This window comes from Chiloscyllium plagiosum, chromosome 2 (genome assembly GCF_004010195.1).
Source record: "Chiloscyllium plagiosum isolate BGI_BamShark_2017 chromosome 2, ASM401019v2, whole genome shotgun sequence".
Classification (NCBI taxonomy): domain Eukaryota; kingdom Metazoa; phylum Chordata; class Chondrichthyes; order Orectolobiformes; family Hemiscylliidae; genus Chiloscyllium; species Chiloscyllium plagiosum.
The window spans coordinates 76309912-76330358 of record NC_057711.1 but is presented as its reverse complement, the minus strand read 5'-3'; the positions used below and the strand labels follow the sequence as shown (position 1 = coordinate 76330358).

Below are 20447 nucleotides of genomic sequence, written 5' to 3'. Positions count from 1 at the left end.
TATTTAATTGGATCTGTATCCTAAGAGAAAATAAGTACCTCTTCCATATAAAACACATTATCCACAGGCAGTTGAGGATGTATGCATTTTGTCTATGACATCTGTGTAAACAATAGCTTTACAATGAAAAATCTCTATTTTTAGTTTTCAGAATGGGGAACCTGTTACTGGTGATGAGCACCAGGTTCAGTCTTGGGTAAGGAAGTAACAATGCATTACTGTCTTTGCTGCTCCTATAGCTATATTCAGAACTAAACAGCACTTGGCTGAAACGAATGGCCATAGCATTCGAATATGGGTGCAAGGATTTTCAATGTGGGGAGGACATATTGCACAAGTGTTTTGTTCCACACATTCTTAGATTATTTCAGCAGACACCACAAAACCTTCCATGTACTTTGGAGTTGAAAAATAATTAAGGAAATTCTATTTTGGTCAGGGACAGTATATAAAGAAATCAAATCCCAAGGAACCTCCTTTTCTAATCTTCTCGCACCCTCAAAATTATGAAAGATTGGAGATTGAATCCTCAAAATCCTTCTTGAAACCATGAGAAGGATTTCTAGAAAGTAAAAGGTAATATGAACATACAGCAAATGGATGGACGACCATCTCATTGAAGGATCATTACCTCAACAAATACTAATTATATCAGGTGCCAAAACAACCATCATAGTTTTGCCTGAACACTTCTCACAAAGTCGGCTGCTGGGACTGTAATAAACAACCTTACCTAAAACTTATGGTATTAAGAATGGACTCTATCTTTGGTAAGAATGGTTATAATTGTACTGCAGTACATGCACACTTTCAAATTCATTCTAATTAGATTTATATTTTGCTCACCAACCAACAGCTTTTAAATCACCTCTTTCCAATTTGTTTCTCTGATTCAAATTTTCTTTAAACAGTGAAATTCACAACTGAACTTGGAGGAACTGTTTGGGAGAACAGTTATCTCCTCATTATACTACTAGATAGTTATACTACTAGATAGTTTATATTCAGGCTGTTCCACAAAGTCCACTGTCAAGCTTGGCTTTAAGAAAACAGAGAAACAATGGGCCTAGTTGTTAACCTTGAACCACAACTACATAGCACTTATCACTTAGTTACTAATATAAACCACAGTTATTTGAAATCAGCTGTAAATAAGGAGTGCACTGGCATAGAATTCAGAAAGCAAATTCCCTGAGGCTTCCAACACCACTTTGTTGTATTTTCTGCATGTTCGAAGCTGGAATGGACTATGCACCTGTAGTTGAGTAACACTGAAGATTTGTTTAATAACAAAACACAAAGAGAGAGTATTGGCAATGGCAGTACACTTGACATCTGTGGATACTGTTTCTAATCCTGTCAACCTGGCATGCAAGATGCAGAATGTATCAGGGGCCTTTTAGTTTAAAACAAAAAAATTCCAGGCCACAATTTTGAAATAGAATTCAGCTGTTGAGACAACAAAGTCTGAGCTATTACAACTTTCCTATCCTAGTAATTAGGCAGATGGCCTACATCATAGTGTTTTTCCATAACAGATAGCACTCAGGCTGAAAGAACACAAACACTGAGTTGCAAGTTGAATTCCAGGTAACCAGCTGTCCTGAAACGGTGAGCTTTACGTAAACGGGACAAAGTGGCACTGACCCAATCTAAATTTTAAGTTCAGTTTGGACATGACATTGCCAAGAAGGGTATACCTATTTTTCTAATCAACCTGTTCATAGAGGTTATTCAAAGTTTGTGCGAAGATTTGTAGCTCGGGTGCTCGTTGTTGTGGTTCTGTTCGCCGAGCTGGAAGTTTTTGTTGCAAACGTTTCGTCCCCTGGCTAGGCGACATCATCAGTGCTTGGGAGCCTCCTGCGAAGCACTTCTTTGATGTTTTCTCCGGTGTTTATAGTGGTCTGTCCCTGCCGCTTCCGGTTGTCAGTTTCAGCTGTCCGCTGTAGTGGTTGGTATATTGGGTCCAGGTCGATGTGTTTGTTGATGGAGTTTGTGGATGAATGCCATGCCTCTAGGAATTCCCTGGCTGTTCTCTGTCTGGCTTGCCCTATGATAGTAGTGTTGTCCCAATCGAATTCATGTTGCTTGTTGTCTGCGTGTGTGGCTACTAAGGATAGCTAGTCGTGTCGTTTTGTGGCTAGTTGATGTTCATGTATGCGGATTGTTAGCTGTCTTCCTGTTTGTCCAATATACCAACCACTACAGCGGACAGCTGAAACTGACAACCGGAAGCGGCAGGGACAGACCACTATAAACACCAGAGGAAACATCAAAGAAGTGCTTCGCAGGAGGCTCCCAAGCACTGATGATGTCGCCTAGCCAGGGAACGAAACGTTTGCAACAAAAACTTCCAGCTCGGCGAACAGAACCATATCATAGAGGTTATCACACACCTCTGGAGAGGTGGGACTTGAACCTGGACCTCTCAGCCCAGAGGTAAGAAACTACCACTGTGCCACAACAGGACCTAAAAGAAATTCAAACCTACAATCTTCTGATATGTAGTCAGATGTGTTATCCATTGTGCCACTGACCCATTGGATCATTTCAATTTTTGCTCCAAAATTAGAAAGTTGATTGGTGAACTAATTGAAGTGATGAAGGTCATAAAATACTTTAGTGTGCAAAACCCCATTTCCTATAGATGAGAAGGCAAATAGCAGCACAGCAAACAATGAAACATCCTGGTTAATCTTCGAGGGACACTGGTTTGAATCATATCATGGCAGATGATGAAATCAGAGCACAGTAACATCTAGCATTAATCCATAAAAACCCATCTGGTTTATTAATGCTCTTTAGGGAAAGAAATCTGGCATTTTTTGCCTGACCGGGCCTAAATGCAATTCCAAATTGACAGGAATGTGACAACTTTTAACCACCCTCAAATGGTCTAGCAACTGACTCCCTTATATGAAAGCAGTATCTGCTAACACAACTCTCAGGCAACTTTGTGTGAATCTTACTCGGAAACACGTATGCGCATGGTTCCAGACACTACGTCATTGCATCATGAGTAAAATGTGCATATGCACAATATTGAAACCAGAATCAGAGAGTTGGTGGGGGAGCACAATTCAGTGGTGGGAAGAGGGAATGCAACCCCTTCCTTGTGAGATCCAAAATGGCACACAGCAACAAATGCAGCATTGTATCAAACTGCTACAAGAGCTGAAGAAACAAATGAACTCTGTCCTGAGCCTATGCACCTGAAATGATGATGCACACAGAGTTCTTATTAGTATCCAAGGGCTTCTGCCAGAATTGGGAGAGCTTGCACACAACAGAGTCATACAACAGTTTGAGACAGTCATACAAGTAGAATCATGCATTACAGGCAACACCACCAATATCCCAGAGGTTGTCATGTCTCACCAACTGATCAGATTCACAAGAGGTGGTAACACAATTGTATATAGTCAGAAGGGAGCTAGTTTGGGATAGCTCATCATAAATTTGTACCATATTAAGTCTCATAGGCAAGGAAATCACCTGAAGATTAACATTTACCACCCTCCTTCAGTTAGCGAGTAAGTAATCTTCAATGTTGCACATCTATTAGAAGCAGCACTGGGCTAGCAAAAGCACAGGGTGCACTCTGGATAGGACACTTCAAATGTCAGGTGCACCATTACTGATCAAGATTGCCTTAAAAAGGACACAGCTATTAGATCAGGCCTCTAGCAGGTGGTGAAAACACCAAGAAAGAAAATGTTACTGAGCTTGTCTTCATCAATGTACCTGTCACAGGTGTCTGTCCATGGCAGGCAGTCAACAGTGCTCAGTTAGCCACTGTGGAGATGAAGTCCCATCTTCACGCTGAGCACATCATCCATCTTGTTTGGCACTCCCACTGTGCTAAACGTGTCAGATTATGAGCAAATCTAGCAACTCAAAACATAGCAACAGATGCTATGGGCCATCCATAGCAGCACAATTGCATTAAACTACAATTTGTAATATCATTGCCAAGTGCAATCACCATTCTACAATTACTTTCAAACCAGGAGTTCAATTCTGGTTCAAACAAAGACGACTAAAAGCATATCAGGAACACTAGTTATATCTAAACGTGAGCTGCCAACTTGGCTTAACTACAACATAGAATGCCAAATAGCAGATGCATACAATAGTCATGGCTAAATGATCTCACAACATACAGACCAGATAGAAGCTCGACATTCCTACCATACCCTAGTATAAATGATGGTAGACAATTAAGCAACTAACAGGAGGAGAAGACGGCTTCACAATATCCATAACTTAATGATAGGGGAGCCCAGTACATGTAAATGTCAAATTTGAAGTATTTGTATCCATCTTTACTCAGATCAGCCCAATCTCTACCTCTGCCAAAGGTCCCCAGCATTACAAATGCCAGTCTTCAACCAATTCAATTCACCCCACATTATATGAAGAAATGGCTGCAAGTATTGGATACTGCAAAGTCTATGAGCCCTGACAGTCTGACAACAATACTGAAGAGTTATACTCTAACTACGCCAAGAGCCTAGCGTTTCTACTACAGTTACAACACTGACATCTACCTGACAAATGTGGAAACTTGCCCAGATGTCCTGTCCACAAAATACAGGACAAATCCCAACCCAGTCAATTACTGCCTTTTTAGGCTACTCTCCAAAGTGATGGTGTCATTGACAATGCTATGCTGTTCCCCACTGACTTAAACTTGTCTATGTCTCTTTGCAGCTTTTGTGTCCTCCTTACAGTTTATATTTCCACTCAGTTTTGCATTATCAGCAAACTTAGCAATAGTACTCTCTTTCTCTTTGTCAAAGTTATTAATGTGGATTGTACATAGCTGAAGCCCCAGCACTGATCCTTGGCTTACTCCACAGTTCGTGGTTAAGCTATGCTTAGAAGCAGAAGGTGAGAGGATAACAATATTATTAGACACTGTTATGGGAAATAAGCCAGACTATGCAAGAGAAATAAAGATTGGAGAACATCTAGGCAATCAATAGAGAGCCTAAAATAATGGCCTTTAAGATTGTAATAATGAATAAATGTGGTCAAACCATTTTAATAGATGGGAGAAAAGCTGATTTTTGAATGGCTGCAAATAGAACTTGGGACTATACTAACAAAAATACTAACAAACAATGTTGTGGAACTATAATGGAAAACATTTAATATGGCGTTTAACTGAGTGTAGGAAAAATATATTCTGTTAAACAGAAAGAAATAAATACTAATGAGATTCTATGGACAAATAAGGACACAATGAAATAATTGAGTTTCAGAAAGAAGGATACATTAAGTACATGGCAGAAGAGCACATGACAAAACAAACAGATTAAGAAAGTGATCAAAGCAATTGGAAACAAAGACAATATATGAAATTAACTTGTTAAAAAACATAGAACGAAGTAAGAATGCACCAATAACAGAAGGAAGGCTGGGATGGGAATAGAACGATTAAGCAACAGATAAGATAAGAGAAAATATCATGGGAATACCACAAAGTGAGGTGGTAGTAGAAATATTAGATTATTACCGTGCTTCGGTTATTTACCAGGGATAGAGAGCAGGTCAACATGACACTGAATGAGGAGATAAGTGTTTCCAGAAAATGAGGTGGTATATTGAATAAACAAACTCAAAAGGGATAAAAAGCTGATATGCTGGACTACATTTATGCATTTTAAATGTCTCAAGGGAAGAGAATCAGCAGAGGTATATATTTAATAATTTGTTTAAAATAAAGGTGACATGCAAGAGGACACAAAATAGCACCGAAGAATCATTTTTAAAAAATGATTTAAAAACATTTTTTAAAAAAAATTCTGCTTGACCAATCGTACTGAAGTTTTTGAGAAGATACCAGGAGAAAAAAAAAATGTTATTGCAGCACGTGCAATTTTCTGAATTTTCAAAAGGCTTTTGTTTAGTCACCCCACAATGGTCGAATCAATCAGATTAGAGACTGGATACTCAAGGCACTAGCATCAGAATAGATTGCTCATTAACTTCAAAGCAAAAAACGGAGGGGTAATTATTCAGATTTGCAGAAGGTAGATGTGATATTTTGCAAGGATCAGCACAGGGACCACTGTAGTTCACCACGTGACTTCGGAGTCAAAACAAATTCCCGATTTGTAGATTTGAACCAGATTTTGGGATGACGAATTAGTTCATCTTGGAAGGACTGCAACAAGTTAGAAAGCTCATTAATAGACTTGCAAAATAGCAAGTAAATGGCACCTGAAGTTCAGCACAGAAAAATGTGTAGTACTGCATTTGGAAGGAAGGTTAGGAAGGTCACTTATGACTTAAAAGCTGCAAGACCTCAAGCAAATTCACTCCATCCTACTCCAATGGATGCTCCCTATACACCTTTCACCACCATTTCTGTACAAGCATACATGTGGGCACATTCCCACAACCTCACAGCTCCCACAGGTACCTGGCCCTGGACTCCTGGGGTGCAGACTCTAGAGACTGTTTTCATGGATTGCAGTCCCAGTCCTGTCCACTGCAGTTTTTAACCACACTGGGACCAGACAGCTGTTGGCTGTTCAAATTGGCTATGTGCTTTCTGGGCTGGGACTTCCTCTTGAGTCAAGTTAAGGAGACCCATCTCTACAATAAATTCTCCTTGGATAACATTAGCTACTGACACTGCTGCTGGAGGAAAGGGAAACTCCATCCTCGTAAACATGCTGACTCTGATCTTGGGCAGTAAACATTTATAGAGCACATTACAGAATACTTTTAGAAATCCAAATACACCATGTCAGAGCTTGCCTTCATCCACATTTCTAACAATTTTCTCATTTCGATTTTACTTTCATAAAACCAAGCTAGATTGTACAGAGATATTCCTAAACGTCCTGCTGCTACTTCCTTAACAGCAAATTGCAACATTTTCTTCAATGACTGATATTGGGTTAACTGGCCAACTCTTTCCTGCTTTCTATTTCCCTCTTTTTTGTGCAGAAAGTTACATTTGTGGTGTTCCAATCTGTTAGGACATTCCCATAATTTAGGGAATTTTGGAAGATTACAATGAATGTTTTGACTTCTATTAAGACCTTACAATGCAGGCTCTTATGATTAGGGTCTGATTAACTTTCAATCCATTAGTTTGCCTGAATCTTTTTCCCCTCTAGTGATAATTATTGTTTCACCTTCCTCTCCCCCGATTGTATACAATTATTGAGATTTTGGTGTCTAACACAAAGAAAGGCTCCAAAAATCTGTTTGATATTTTGGAGATTGACTTGGAACCAAGGCAAATCCTTTACAGAACAAACATCCACCTTAGCTACTCTCTTCCTTATTATATACTTGAAGGTCTCACCCAGTTTTCATATTTCTTGCTTATTTATTAAATCTATTTTCTCTCTAAATATCTTTTGTTATTTTATAATATTGTTCTAACCCTTTGACCCACCATTAATCTTCGTAGCATTGGACACTTTTTCTTTTGATTTGATAGCACAGTTAACTTCCTCAGCTATTCATAAATGATTCAACCTTCTTGTACGGTGTTACTTCCTCAATTTTAATATACCTTTGTTGGAAGTTAAGAAATATTCCCTTATGTCAGCCATTGCTCTTTAATGTCTTTGTTTAAATTTACTTTTCCAGTTCACTTTTGCTAACTGTCTTCACCCCTTTGTCATGGTTTCAATTGATGGTTAAGACACTGATTTCCCATCCAAGTTTATCAACCTGTAATGGAATGTGAAATTCTCGAATGTTAATGATTACTTGGCACGTGATGATCCCTTATTATGATATAATTAATCAATTCTGTCACATGCAATGTTACCAGATCTGAAATAATCTGTTCTCTGGTAGGTTTCACATTATGTCATGCGAAATAAAAGAAATATTCACAAAGCAAACCAAGAAATTTAAAACACTTAATAACCTTCACTTATCATTTAAACTTTCAAATAGTTGAAGCAATCAACAGACTAGACTAAGTTATGCAATCCTGCCATAGTCGTGAATGGTGGTAGACAATTAAACAACTCCCAGAAGGAGATGGTTCCACAGATATCCCAATCTTCAATGACAGGGGAGCCTCAGGACAAAAGACAGGGCTGAAGCCTCCATCTTCTGCCAAAGAGTGAGTGGCTGATTCATCTTCGCATCCTCCTGAAGTTGCCAGCATCAGAGATGCCAGTCATAGAGATGTACAGCACAGAAACAGACTCTTTGGATTGTACGTTTGCTCGCAGAGCTGGAAAGTTTGTTTTCAGACGTTTTATCACCATACTAGATAACATCAGTGAGCCTCCAGCGAAGCGCTGGTGTTATGTCCCACTTTCTGTTTATGAGTCTTGGTTTCTTAAGGTGGGTGATATCATTTCCGGTTCTTTTCTCTCAGAGGGTGGTAGATGGGGTCTAAATTGATGCATAGGACCTCCTGTGTGTGTGTCTCTGTTTAGCTTGTCCTATGATGGATGTGCTGTCCCAGTCAAAGTTGTGTCCTTCCTAGTCTGTATGTAAGGATACTAGTGGTGGTGTGACATGCTTTTTGGTGGCTAGTTGGCATTCATGTATCCTGGTGGCTAGGCTTTTGCTTGTTTGTCCAATGTAGTGTTTGTTACAGACCTTGCATGGCATTTTGTAAATGACATTTGTTTTGCTGGTTGTTTGTATAGGGTTATTTTAGGTTCAGTAGCCGCTGTTTAACTGTTTGGTAAGTTTGGGGGCTACCATGATGCCAAGGGGTAGGAGTAGTCTGAAAGTAATTTCAGAGATGACTTTGACATAAGGTAATGTGGCTAGAGTTTCTGGGTGTGTTGTGTCTGCTTGTTTGGGTTTGTTATTGAGAAGTCAACAGACTGTTTTCTTCCTAAATATGCTGTACAGGTATTTTTCTTCAGCTGCTCATAGTTCCCAGGTGCTGCAGTATGTTGTGACTTGTTGAAATAATGTCCTGATGCAGCTCTGTTTTGTGGGTGTTGGATTAATTGTTTCTGTAGTTAAGTACATGATGTGTGCACGTTGTTTTTCTGTAGATGCTGGTTTGACAGTTCTCCATTAACTGCTCGTTCTACTTTGACATCTCAGAATGGGAGTCTGTTGTCATTCTTCTCTTTTGTGAATCTTATGCCAGTAAGGCTATTGTAGATGGTGTTGTAGGTTTCCTCTAATTTTGTTCTGTTTTGTAATCATGAAGGTGTCATCCATGTCATTTACCCAAAGTTTGGGTTGAATAGTTGGAAGGGCTGTTTGTTAGAGTCTTTGCATTACTGCTTCTGCTGGGAACCCTGGTATTGGTGATCCCATGGGTATTGTGTTGATTTGTTTGTAGGTCTTGTTATTGAATATGAAATGGTTGGTGAGGCACAGGTCTACTTGCTTGAGAACATTGTCTTTGCTGATGAAGTTGGTGCTGTCTGGTGTGTCCCCCCTTGGTTCCTCTAGTAGTGAAGTCAGTGTTTCTTTGGTCAGTTTAATGTTAATTGATGTGAAAAGGGCTGTTACAAAGGAAAACATTATTTTGTCCGCGTCTATCTTGGTGTCTTTGATGGTATCCAAGAATTCTTGGATGGAGTGAATGGAGTGGCATGAGTCTTCCACTCGGTATTTCAGTGGAGTTCCTTGGCTAGTCTGTATGTCGGTGTTCCAGGTAGTGAGACTATGGGTCTGAGGGAGGCCTCTGGTTTGTGTACTTTAAGTAATTTGTAGAAGCTGGGTGTGTTGAATCCATCCAGTTTCATTTTTGGGAAGTCTGTCTTGTTTAATTGCCCTGATTTCTGAAGCCTTTTCAATGTGATATGGATTTCTAGTTATGGGGTCACCTGTAGGTAAGTGTCAGTTTCTGCCAGTAGTGAGTTCCCTGGGTTGAGGGGAGTCCAGGACTAGAAGACAGACTTCAAGAAAATGAAACCGGATGGATCCAACGCACACCACTTCTATGAACTACCTAAAGTATACAAACTAGTCTCTACCTGGAACACCGACATACAGACTAGCCAAGGAACTCCACCAGAAACTGAAATACCAAATGGAAAACTCATGCCACTCCATTCACTCCATCCAAGAATTCCTGAACACCAAAGACACCAAGATAGACGAGGATGAAATAATGTTCTCCTTTGACACAACAGCCTGTTCACATCAATTAACATTAAATGGGCCAAAGAAACACTGGCTGCACTATTAGAGGAACCAAGGGGACACACACCAGACAGCATCAATGTCTTCAGCAAAGACAACGTCCTCAAGCAAGTAGACCTGTGCCTCACCACCCATTTCACATTCAATAACAAGACCTACAAACCAATCAACAGAACACCCACGGGATCACCAATACCAGGCTTCCTAGCACAGGCAGTAATGCAGAGACTCTAACAAACAGCCCTTCCAACTATCCAACCCAAACTTTGGGTACGTGACATGGATGACACCTTTGTGATTACAAAAGAGAACAAAATTAGATGAAACCTACAACACCATCTACAATAGCCTTACTGGCATAAAATTCACAAAAGAGAAGAATGACAATAGACTCCCATTCTGAGATTTCAAAGTAGAACGAGCAGTTAATGGAGGAGAAAGTGAGGTCTGCAGATGCTGGAGATCAGAGATGGAAATGTGTTGCTGGAAAAGCGCAGCAGGTTAGGCAGCATCCAGGGAACAGGAGAATCGATGTTTCGGGCATTAGCCCTTCTTCAGGAAACCCTTCTCCTTCCTGAAGAAGAGCAGTTAATGGAGAACTGTCAAACCAGTATCTACAGAAAAAACATTTTCCACCCCCCCCCCCCCAATACCTAACTACAGAAGCAATCAATCCAACACCCACAAAACGGAGCCACATCAGGACATTATTTCAACAAGCCACAACACACTGCAGCACCTGGGAACTACGAGCAGCTGAAGAGAAATACCTGTACAGCATATTTAGGAAGAAAACACCATCTGTCGACTTCTCAACAACAAATTCAAACAAGCAGACAACACGCCAGAAACTCCAGCCACATTACCTTACATCAAAGTCATCTCTGAAATGACTTTCAGACTACTTCGACCCCTTGGCATCATGGCAGCCCCCAAACTTACCAAAAAGTTAAACAGCGGCTATTGAACCTAAAATAACCCTATACAAACAACCAGCAAAGCAAATGACATTTACAAAGTGCCATGCAAGGTCTGTAACAAACACTACATCGGACAAACAGGCAAAAACCTAGCCACCAGGATACATGAATTCCAACTAGCCACCAAAAGATATGACCCACTAACACTGGTATCCTTACATACAGACTAGGAAGGACACAACTTTGACTGGGACAGCACATCCATTATAGGACAAGCTAAACAGAGACACACACAGGAGCTCCTAGATGCCTGGCATTCTAACTGGATATCCATCAATAAACACATCGATTTGGACCTCATCAACACCCTCGGAGAGAAAAGAGCTGGAAATGATATCACCCCCCTTAGGAAACCAAGCCGCAAACAGAAAGTGGGACATAACACCAGTGCTTTGCTGGTGGCTCACTGATGATGTTACAAAACGTCTGAAAACAAACTTTCCAGCTCACCACCAAACTTACAACCTGAACCTCAACCCGAGGTATAAACCTTCTCAAAAATCACACAGACTCTTTGGCCCAACTGATCCATGCTAACTAGATGTCGCAACCTAATCTAGAGTTATTTGCCAGCACTTAGCCCATATTCCTCTAAACCCTTCCTATTCATATACTCATCCAGATGCCTTTAAAATGTTGTAATTGTATCAGCCTCCACCACTTCCTCTGGCAGCTCATTCCATGCACGTACCCTTAGGTCTCTTTTATATCTTTCCCCTCTCACCCTAAATCTATGCCCTCTAGTTCTGGCCTCCCCCACCCCAGGGAAAAGACTTTGTCTATTGACCATATACATGCCCGTCATGATTTTATAAACCTCCATAATGGTCACCCCTCAGCCTCCAACACTCCAAGGAAAACAGCCCCAGCTTACTCAGCCTCGCCATATAACTCAAACCCTGAAACATCCTTGTAAAATCTTTTCTGAACCCTTTCAAGTTTCACAACATCCTTCCGAGAGGAGGGACACAAGAATTGCATGCAATATTCCAAAAGTGGCCTAACCAATGTCCTGTACAGCCACAACATGACCTTCCAACTCCTATACACAATGCTCTGAACAATAAAGGAAAGCATACCAAATGCCTGCCTCACTATCCTATCCACCTGCGACTCCACTTTCAAGGAGCTATGAACCTGCACTTCAAGGTCTCTTTGTTCTGGACTTTCCCATTAAGTGTATCAGTCCTGCTCTGATTCACTCTAAGCTGCAGCGCTTCACATTTATCTAAATTAAACTCCATGGGCCACTCCTCGGCCAATTGAGCCATCTGATCAAGATCCCATTGTACTCAGAGGTAACCTTCTTCGCTGTCCACTACACCTCCAATTTTGGTGTCATCTGTAAACTTACTAACTACATCTATGCTCACAAGTTCTCAATAATTTGATGCATTCTGCATAATATCAAGAAAGAGAAGATACTGGATACTGCAAAGGCTGTGGGCCCCAATAACACAGGAAATAGGAAAGAAAATTTGTGCTCTACAATTTATTTCTCCCCTAACCAAGCTGTTCCATTACTGTTACAATACTAGCATCTACTTGACCACGTAGGAAAATCCCAGGGACCTCCAGTCCAAACAAGCAGGCTCCTTCCATCACAGTAAAGTGATGGAAGGAGCACTTTCAAAGGCATAACCTATCCATTGACACTCAGTTTCGGTTCTATCAGGATCACTCAGCTCCTGACATCATGAATAGCCCTGGTCCAAACATGGAAAAAAGCAGCTCAACTCCAGGTAAGGAAAGAGCAAGTCCTGATATTAAAGTGGTATTTAACAGAGGGTGGCATCAAGGAGCTCTAGCAAAACTGGAGTGCATGGCAATTGGGGTAAATCTTTTCATTAGTTGGCACAAATTAAAATCGATGTGTTTGTTGGAGATTAGTCTTCTCAGCTCCAGAGCATTTCTGCAGGAGTTCCTCAGGGTAATGTTATAAACTAAAACATCTTCAACTACCTTTTCTCCATCATAAGGAGAGTGGGAATGTTCACAGATGATGAGGTAATGATTAGTACTGTTCACCACTTCAAGTTCTAAAATGGTCTGTGTCCATATGTGTCCAACATTCAGGCTTGGGCTAATAAGTCTCAAAGTAGCATTCATGCCACACAAGTGCTGGACATGAGTATCAGAAGAAAATCTAACCAGTGCCCCTGAATGTTCAATTTCATCAGTAGGAAAATCCAGAGTTATAGGGAGGTTGCAGTAAAGTAGAATCCCTACAATGCAGAGAAAGGCCATCCTGAAGAGCGCTCCATCCAGACTCACCTCATCCCTGTGACCCTGCAAGGCACTTTTATCATGGCTAATTCACCTACCTGGCACATCCCTGGACATTATGGGGCAATTTTAAGTTAGGTAGATTGACCATGCTTATCTACACATCTTTGGATTGCAGGAGAAACCTGTGTAGGCACAAACAGAATGCCCAAATGCTACATAAACAAACAGTCACCCAAGGCTGGGAGCAAACCCAGGTCCTTGCTGCTGTAAGGCAGCAGTGGTAACCACTGTGCCATTGTGCTGCTGGAAGAGTGAATGTGAAGAGTGCCAGATCACCCAAGAGCCTACTGAATGATAGGCTGTTCTGTGCCTTGAGCATGCTCTATCATATTCCTATTTCTTATGGTCTTCGCATCCTCACAGTAAGCCCCAATATCATTGAACAGAAACTGAACTTGACTAGACATATAAATACTGAGAATCCTTGGACAACATCTTCCAAACTTGCAACCACATCCACCTAAAAAGAACAACAGGAGCAGATATAACAAAACACCACTACTATCTGCAAGATCTCTTCCAAGCCACAGCACATCTCGACTTGGGAATATATTGCCATTCAAAATGCAACTCATAACCACCATATTCTCAAGGATCAAGTAGGGATGGGCAATAAATGCTAGCCTTGGCAGCAACACCCACATCCCTTGAAGAAATAATTAAGGACAACAACATTTTACTCAAAACAGTGAAATCTAAAATACTGAAATTTAAATAACAAACCTATATCATTTCTTCGGTATACATGCGTACTTATGGGCATTTAAATTCTTTCTTTGGACATCTTAAATACGGCTATGTGTTGGTGACAGGAGCAGTAAATGTTGAAGGCACTAAATGGGGTAACAATCAAGCAGGCTGTATTATCCAGGATAGTATTGAGCTTGGTGAATATTATTGAAACTCTACTTCTACTCAATGTATTAGCATGGTCAGTGAACAGGAAAAGGATGATGCCTGGAAGCAGATATTAAGTTGGCACTGGGGCTTATAGGATGGGCACAGTGCAACCTTCTCACCCTTCTCACTTTTTGCGTTGATAAGGTAGCCCCCTCGATCTCTTCCTGGAAGATTTTTCATGGAGGCGAGGGACCATGTGTGATAGGCAAGGTACTTTTCTGCATTGTGAAAAGATTTGATTGTGCCTCTACTTGCATAAATTCATTGGGATTTGCAAAGTTGCCAAAAAAAAGTTTAAAGCATTGCTCAGGTATTTGCCAGTGCTTGCCTACACTGAACCAATATAAGATTTGTGCTAATGACCGATCTCTCAAACTATCATTTTCACAACAGGATGCCACTGATAAATAATTCCATTTGCTTATTGAATGCAAATGTTTATTCACAAGATTTTTAATTACTTGAGGGAAATGCTTGACTGAAATATTAACTATAAATGAAATGTTTGTTTATATAAATAAGTGAACACTTAAATTTGATTGAGGAATTTTTTCTATTTCACTGTATTGAATGCTGATTTTGTATCAATGAAAGTGTTTTTTTTTAAATCCTCTTCACCCCCCCCCCCCCCCCCTTTAGTAGTGACAAAACCAATAGACCAGTAGCTGTTTCATGCGATGGTGGCATGGTGGCTCAGTGCACCAGGGTCCCAGATTCAGGTGACTCTGTGTTGAGTTTGCATATTCTCCCCGTGTCTGCGTGGGTTTCCTCCGGGTGCTCCGGTTTCCTCCCACAGTCCAAAGATGTGCAGGTCAGGTGAATTGGCCATGCTTAATTGCCCATAATGTTCAGTGCATTAGTCAGAGTGAAATGGGTCTGTATGGGTTACTCTTCAGAGGGTTGGTGTGGACTGGTTGGACCGAAGAGTCTGTTTCCACACTGTAGGGAATCTAATCTAATCATTTATATGCCACAAAACAGATAAATTGGCAAGAAGAAGCAAGGTCAAAGATGTGATTAGGGCTGAGTTGGCATTGAGTTAGTGTAGGGGCTATAAAGCATCAAGCAGAAAATAGGAAGCTTTAAAATAGGAGGGGCCAGGTCGGATGAGTATATGGGTAAAGAGTGAATGATCATTAAGGACCATTGGGGTAACTGTAGGGTCATAGTCTGGCATCGAGGAGATAGGGAGGTGAGAGCTGGAGGGATGTTTTCTGTGTTAATCTTTATTTTTAAAGTTTGTTAACAGAGCCAGGGTCCCTAAGGAGGCTTTCCAACCAGCACAGGTCCTGAGGAATTTTCAAAGATTCTTCCTGGGTCACCTAGCCCAATTAACCTTCCAGCCCAACCACACCTAGACCAATCATGTGAAGTGTGGACAGCTATTTTTAATGCCTGGGTTTGCAAAGCCAGGAATTTTTCCAAACTCTTTTCCTGACCCGGGAATTGAAATTAGGATCTATCACCTATATCTCAGTCAATTTTCTGGCTATATTAATAATTTGAATTTAGTTGCATAGAGTCAACTGGAGGTGAAACTTTTCACAAATGCCTTCTTCATAGTCACTACTTCTGTCATTTCTTTTAAGAATTCAGATTTGTTAGGCATGAGCTATCCTTTACAAATCCATGCTAGCACTCAGATCAGCTGGACATTTTTAACAGGTGTTCAGTCATTGTATTCTTAAATATCAATGCTCATAATTTTCCAATTCAATAATAGTTTGAGTGATATCTGGTGTGGTCATCTCTTCCCTACTTAAACAATGCACTGATTAATTTACTTCATCTGCCATTTTCTGATTTTCATTGATAATCTCATGACGATTGGTGTTCAAGTGGCCACAGTGATTCTAATTATCTTCTTTATCTTAATATATTTGTAAAAGGTTGTGATGATTGAGGTCTCATATGTTTCTTTTCATATTCCATTCTTGTCTGCTTTCTAACCATTTGTTACTCATTGTATCTCTCCCATTTACAATAGCTTTCTTTTTAAAAATCGTGTATGTTTTTTTCCTTATGCTCTCTTTCTCCTTTAGTTGGCCATAGTTGCCACTTTAGCGAGTAGAATCCTTGCCCTTTATGAGTCCAAACTGGTTCTTCTTTTACATTGAATTCTTTATTGAACAATTTTCTTTGCATTTTCTCCATTCACAGATTTGACCAGTTTATTGTTGACAGATTATTTAATCCCATTGATGGCAACTTTGCTAAAGTCTACAATTTCAGCAAGAGTATTTGCATGACAGATACTTTACTGTATCACAATTAATATTATATAAATGTTCATGCATTGTTTGGCTAACTAAACTTCACTTATTACTTGATCTAATAGGAACTTGCTGCAGAAGTCTAACCAGGCACATTCAAGGAAATAATTGTGATTCAAATCCACTGACAGAAATCAGAGATTTTCAAATCCATTTGAACACTATACCCTGATCGCTTGTCAGGGAAAAATGACATTCATTCCACCAGTATGGGTTGAACGTTTGATCCTGGACTAAGAGGTGAACATATGGTGTTCCAGACCAAATATCCCACCCTTTCTTTCTTTCCCTTGTGTCCATCGAATATTTGTATTCCATAATGCCCAGAAAACCCCATTAAAGTAAACAATGTACTAAAAAAGTGAAGTTAGAAAAAGGTAGCCACACAGTGCAGGCCATTTGCACATCATTGCTTTCATTTTAGAATGGAAAGACTTCACAAACCTCCAATCTTGGCATTGTAAGCAACTCCTATTGTGCAATGTGAATTGTTTGCAACAGCAGCTACTTCTCCTGCACATCGAGTCCCATGCCTGCAGTAGAACATGGAAAAAAATACATTAGACACTGGCACCAAACAGTGAAATTCCAAATGTACAGACCATTCTGGAAGATAAGTAATGGGGTTCCCCAGGAGTTGATGCTAGAACCACTGCTATTGTTGATGTATGTTAGTGACTTTGACTTGGGTATACAAAGCACAATTTTAAAAACTGCAAATGACAAAAAAAAAATCAGTGTATTATGAATTGGGAGGAGAACAGTATTATACTTCAAAACATAAACACACTAGTGTAATGGACAGGTACAAGAGGATTAAGGGTGACATGAAAAGGCGAGGGAATGGAGTTGAGAATGGTGGAACAGACTAGATGGGTTTAATAACCTAATTATGCTCCTGCATCTTCTGGTCTTATGGCAGAAGTGCAGTAGAATGTCTTGCTTCATTCTTCTCACCAAAATCAATATAAATTACAAACAGTACAGTTCTAAAATTGTTGCAGGAACTAAGACATGTATATGATGAACCTTTACAAATGACTGGTTTTGGCATCATATGATATGATAATTTCATTGGAGTTTCACAATTTCTACAATTTAAAGTTTATCATGGAAGGTCATTTCAGTTTAATGTGGCTGTTCACTCACCAATTCTCAAAAAAAATGCTTAATCCAGGGTGACTAAAACTCAGTTGCTTGGGGATGGATAAAAATGAAAGAACTACTCCAACTGCAATTTTGGGAGTGAGAATTTCAACATTATTAACTCAGTTAAGGTATAACTGTGTAAACTATTGTTTTTACAGCAAGGTTCAAGGATATTCCAATTCCAAGTTCCAAACTAAACATCACAATGGTGCTAACGCCAAAAGCCAAAATAAATAAATTGGAATATTTCAACTTGAGAGATGAGTCACTACAACTTATCCTGTTTGGAGGGCTGGAGTTGAAAAACTGGTGAAACAGGATCTAATCAGAAAAAAGATATGTAGGCAAAAACTGTGTGTAGGAGGAAGAATGTTTGGCTCCAGAGCCTAAAATCTCTTGGAAGGGGTGTTGTCCTAAGTTATATTCCTTACTTCTGGATGGTAGAATTGCTGCTTTTACAGAGAATTAATAAATGGATGCAGTAGGGTCAAACACAAACTCAACTTCCAACAAGTAGCCACTTTTTCAGCTACATTTTCAGTTTCTTTAATGCATTCTTTTTGTAACATTCTGATCGATAATATTTACATTTCTTAACAGAAATTAAATGAGATACTTTAACATGGGACATGTTTTGAAACTTGGCAAACTTATTTACTGTATTTGATGAGGTCCATATATAGGGTCTATAAATGCTGACAAAAATAACAAATCTTCTCATTCTCCTGTCTACATAATCAAAAAACATTATTTTCGTATGCGCTCTTTCAATAAACCCACAATTCTGACCTTACTCAAAGGGTTAGCGAATTGCAGTAAATAGTTCAGCAGAAATAAATTTGGTGCAATTCCCTGAAATTGTCTGAAAAGTAGAATGATACTAGATGTGTCATTTATTGGTTTACCTGTCAAGTATTTCCTGTTTCAGCACGATATGGTGAGGTGATATGTTAGTCATTTTACACATACAATGGCCAAATACCATCTGCATTCATTAACTAAACTTAGCCCACAATTTATTAGGTTACAATTCTGCTGGTCTGACCAGGTGAAGCATATCATGGCTTTTGAAATAAAAATATGGGATTAATCTAACTGGAGCAAGCTGAAAATTGAAGTAATAACCTCACAATTTTTGACTAAATTATCAATAACATGGATATTTTCTATACAATCCAACAAAACAAAACTAATAAAAATTAACTGGCATTTAATTAGCACCCTAATCTTATTGTTTTGTTTCATAAAAACCTTTAGAATTCATTTCCAACTATAAAGCTCCTTCTGAAGATATGACTTGAAAACTACAAAATTCTAGACATAAGACAAATCAATTTGCAGCTGTAGAACATGATAAAATAGCCATAATTGTCGAGAGAATTTTCAAAATATGGATTTGTCAAAAGTAAATGCTCATACAATGTTTCACAATGATTTGGAGATGCTGGTGTTGGACTGGCACATATAAAGTTAAAAATCACACAACACCAGGTTATAGTCCAACAGGTTTATTTGGAAGCAGTAGCTTTCGGAACGCCGCTTCTTCATCAGGTGGTTGTGCAAAATAAGATTGTAAGACACAGAATTTAGACCAAAGGTTTACATTATTTCATTAGGTGAATTGCCCATGCTAAATTGCCATAGTGTTAGGTGCATCATTCAGAGGGAAGTGTGTCTGGGTGGGTTACTCTTCGGAGGGTCGGTGTGGACTGGTTGGGCCGAAGGGACTGTTTCCACATTTAGGGAATCTAATCTAAAAAAAATTATACATTAAATTTAAAAAGACCTGGATTGTTTGTAAAGTCTCTCATCTTTTACAATAAAAGTAAAATGTAATTCTGCAAGTACAAATTCACCCCACGAACTGGTATGTGTATGCGTGCATGTGCGTTGAGGGTGGGGGGCGCATTTGCGTGCGTGCAGAGGTGGCAGTGGTTATAAGTGTCTGTGAGAGAGTGTGTGTGTTTGTATGTATGTATGAGTGTAAAGGGGTATACGCCTGAGAGAGGGTGCATGTGGGAGTATATATGTGAGCGAGAGAGAGAGAGGGTCCGAATGCATGTATATGTAGGAGAGCACGTATGTGTCTGCATCTGCGTGCACTCCTCTGAGTGCATGCGTGTATAGTGCAATGGGGTCACCTGTAGTGTGACATGAACCCAAGTCCCGGTTGAGGCCATCCCCATGGGTTCCTCCCACCATGAACGTGGCAGTTATTCATGCGACTCAGACAACGTTGTCTATCTCATACACTGCAGGCAAGGATGCCCCAAGGCATGGTACATTAGCGAGACCAAGGAGAGTCTACAGAAATGGATGAATGGACACCGCACAATCAACAGACAGGAGTGTTCCCTCCCAGACAGAGAACACTTCAGTGGTCCAGGACATTCGACCTTGGACCTTCGGGTGACTGTCCTCCAAGGCAGACTTCAGGACAAGCAACAATGAAATATGGCCGAGCAGAAGCTGATAGCCAGGTTTAGGGATGGCCTCAACCGGGACCTTGGGCTCATGTCACGCTACAGGTGCACCATTGCACTATATACACACAGACAGGTGCACGCGCACACTCCCACAGACCCATACACCTCAGAGACCTTCTCTCATACACTCCCACACTTACATATGCACCCTCTCATAGGCTTATACCCCTTTACATTCACACATACATACAAACACTCTCACAGACACTCAGACCCCTCCCCCGCCACCACACCCCCCCCCCCACATATACAAGTTTGTGGGG

The 20447-nt window shown here is 40.1% G+C and overlaps 1 protein-coding gene across 5 annotated transcripts in view; it reads right to left on the bottom strand.

Moving 5' to 3' along the window:
- The window catches only part of pcsk5b (proprotein convertase subtilisin/kexin type 5b), a 363949-nt gene that overhangs the window by 236699 nt on the left and 106803 nt on the right, over positions 1–20447 (bottom strand). For all 5 annotated transcript variants that reach the window (XM_043712341.1, XM_043712351.1, XM_043712379.1 and 2 more), the window contains exon 6: positions 16994–17082. In XM_043712341.1, coding sequence (XP_043568276.1) covers positions 16994–17082 — 89 coding nt within the window. The remainder of the gene's footprint in view (positions 1–16993; positions 17083–20447) is intronic.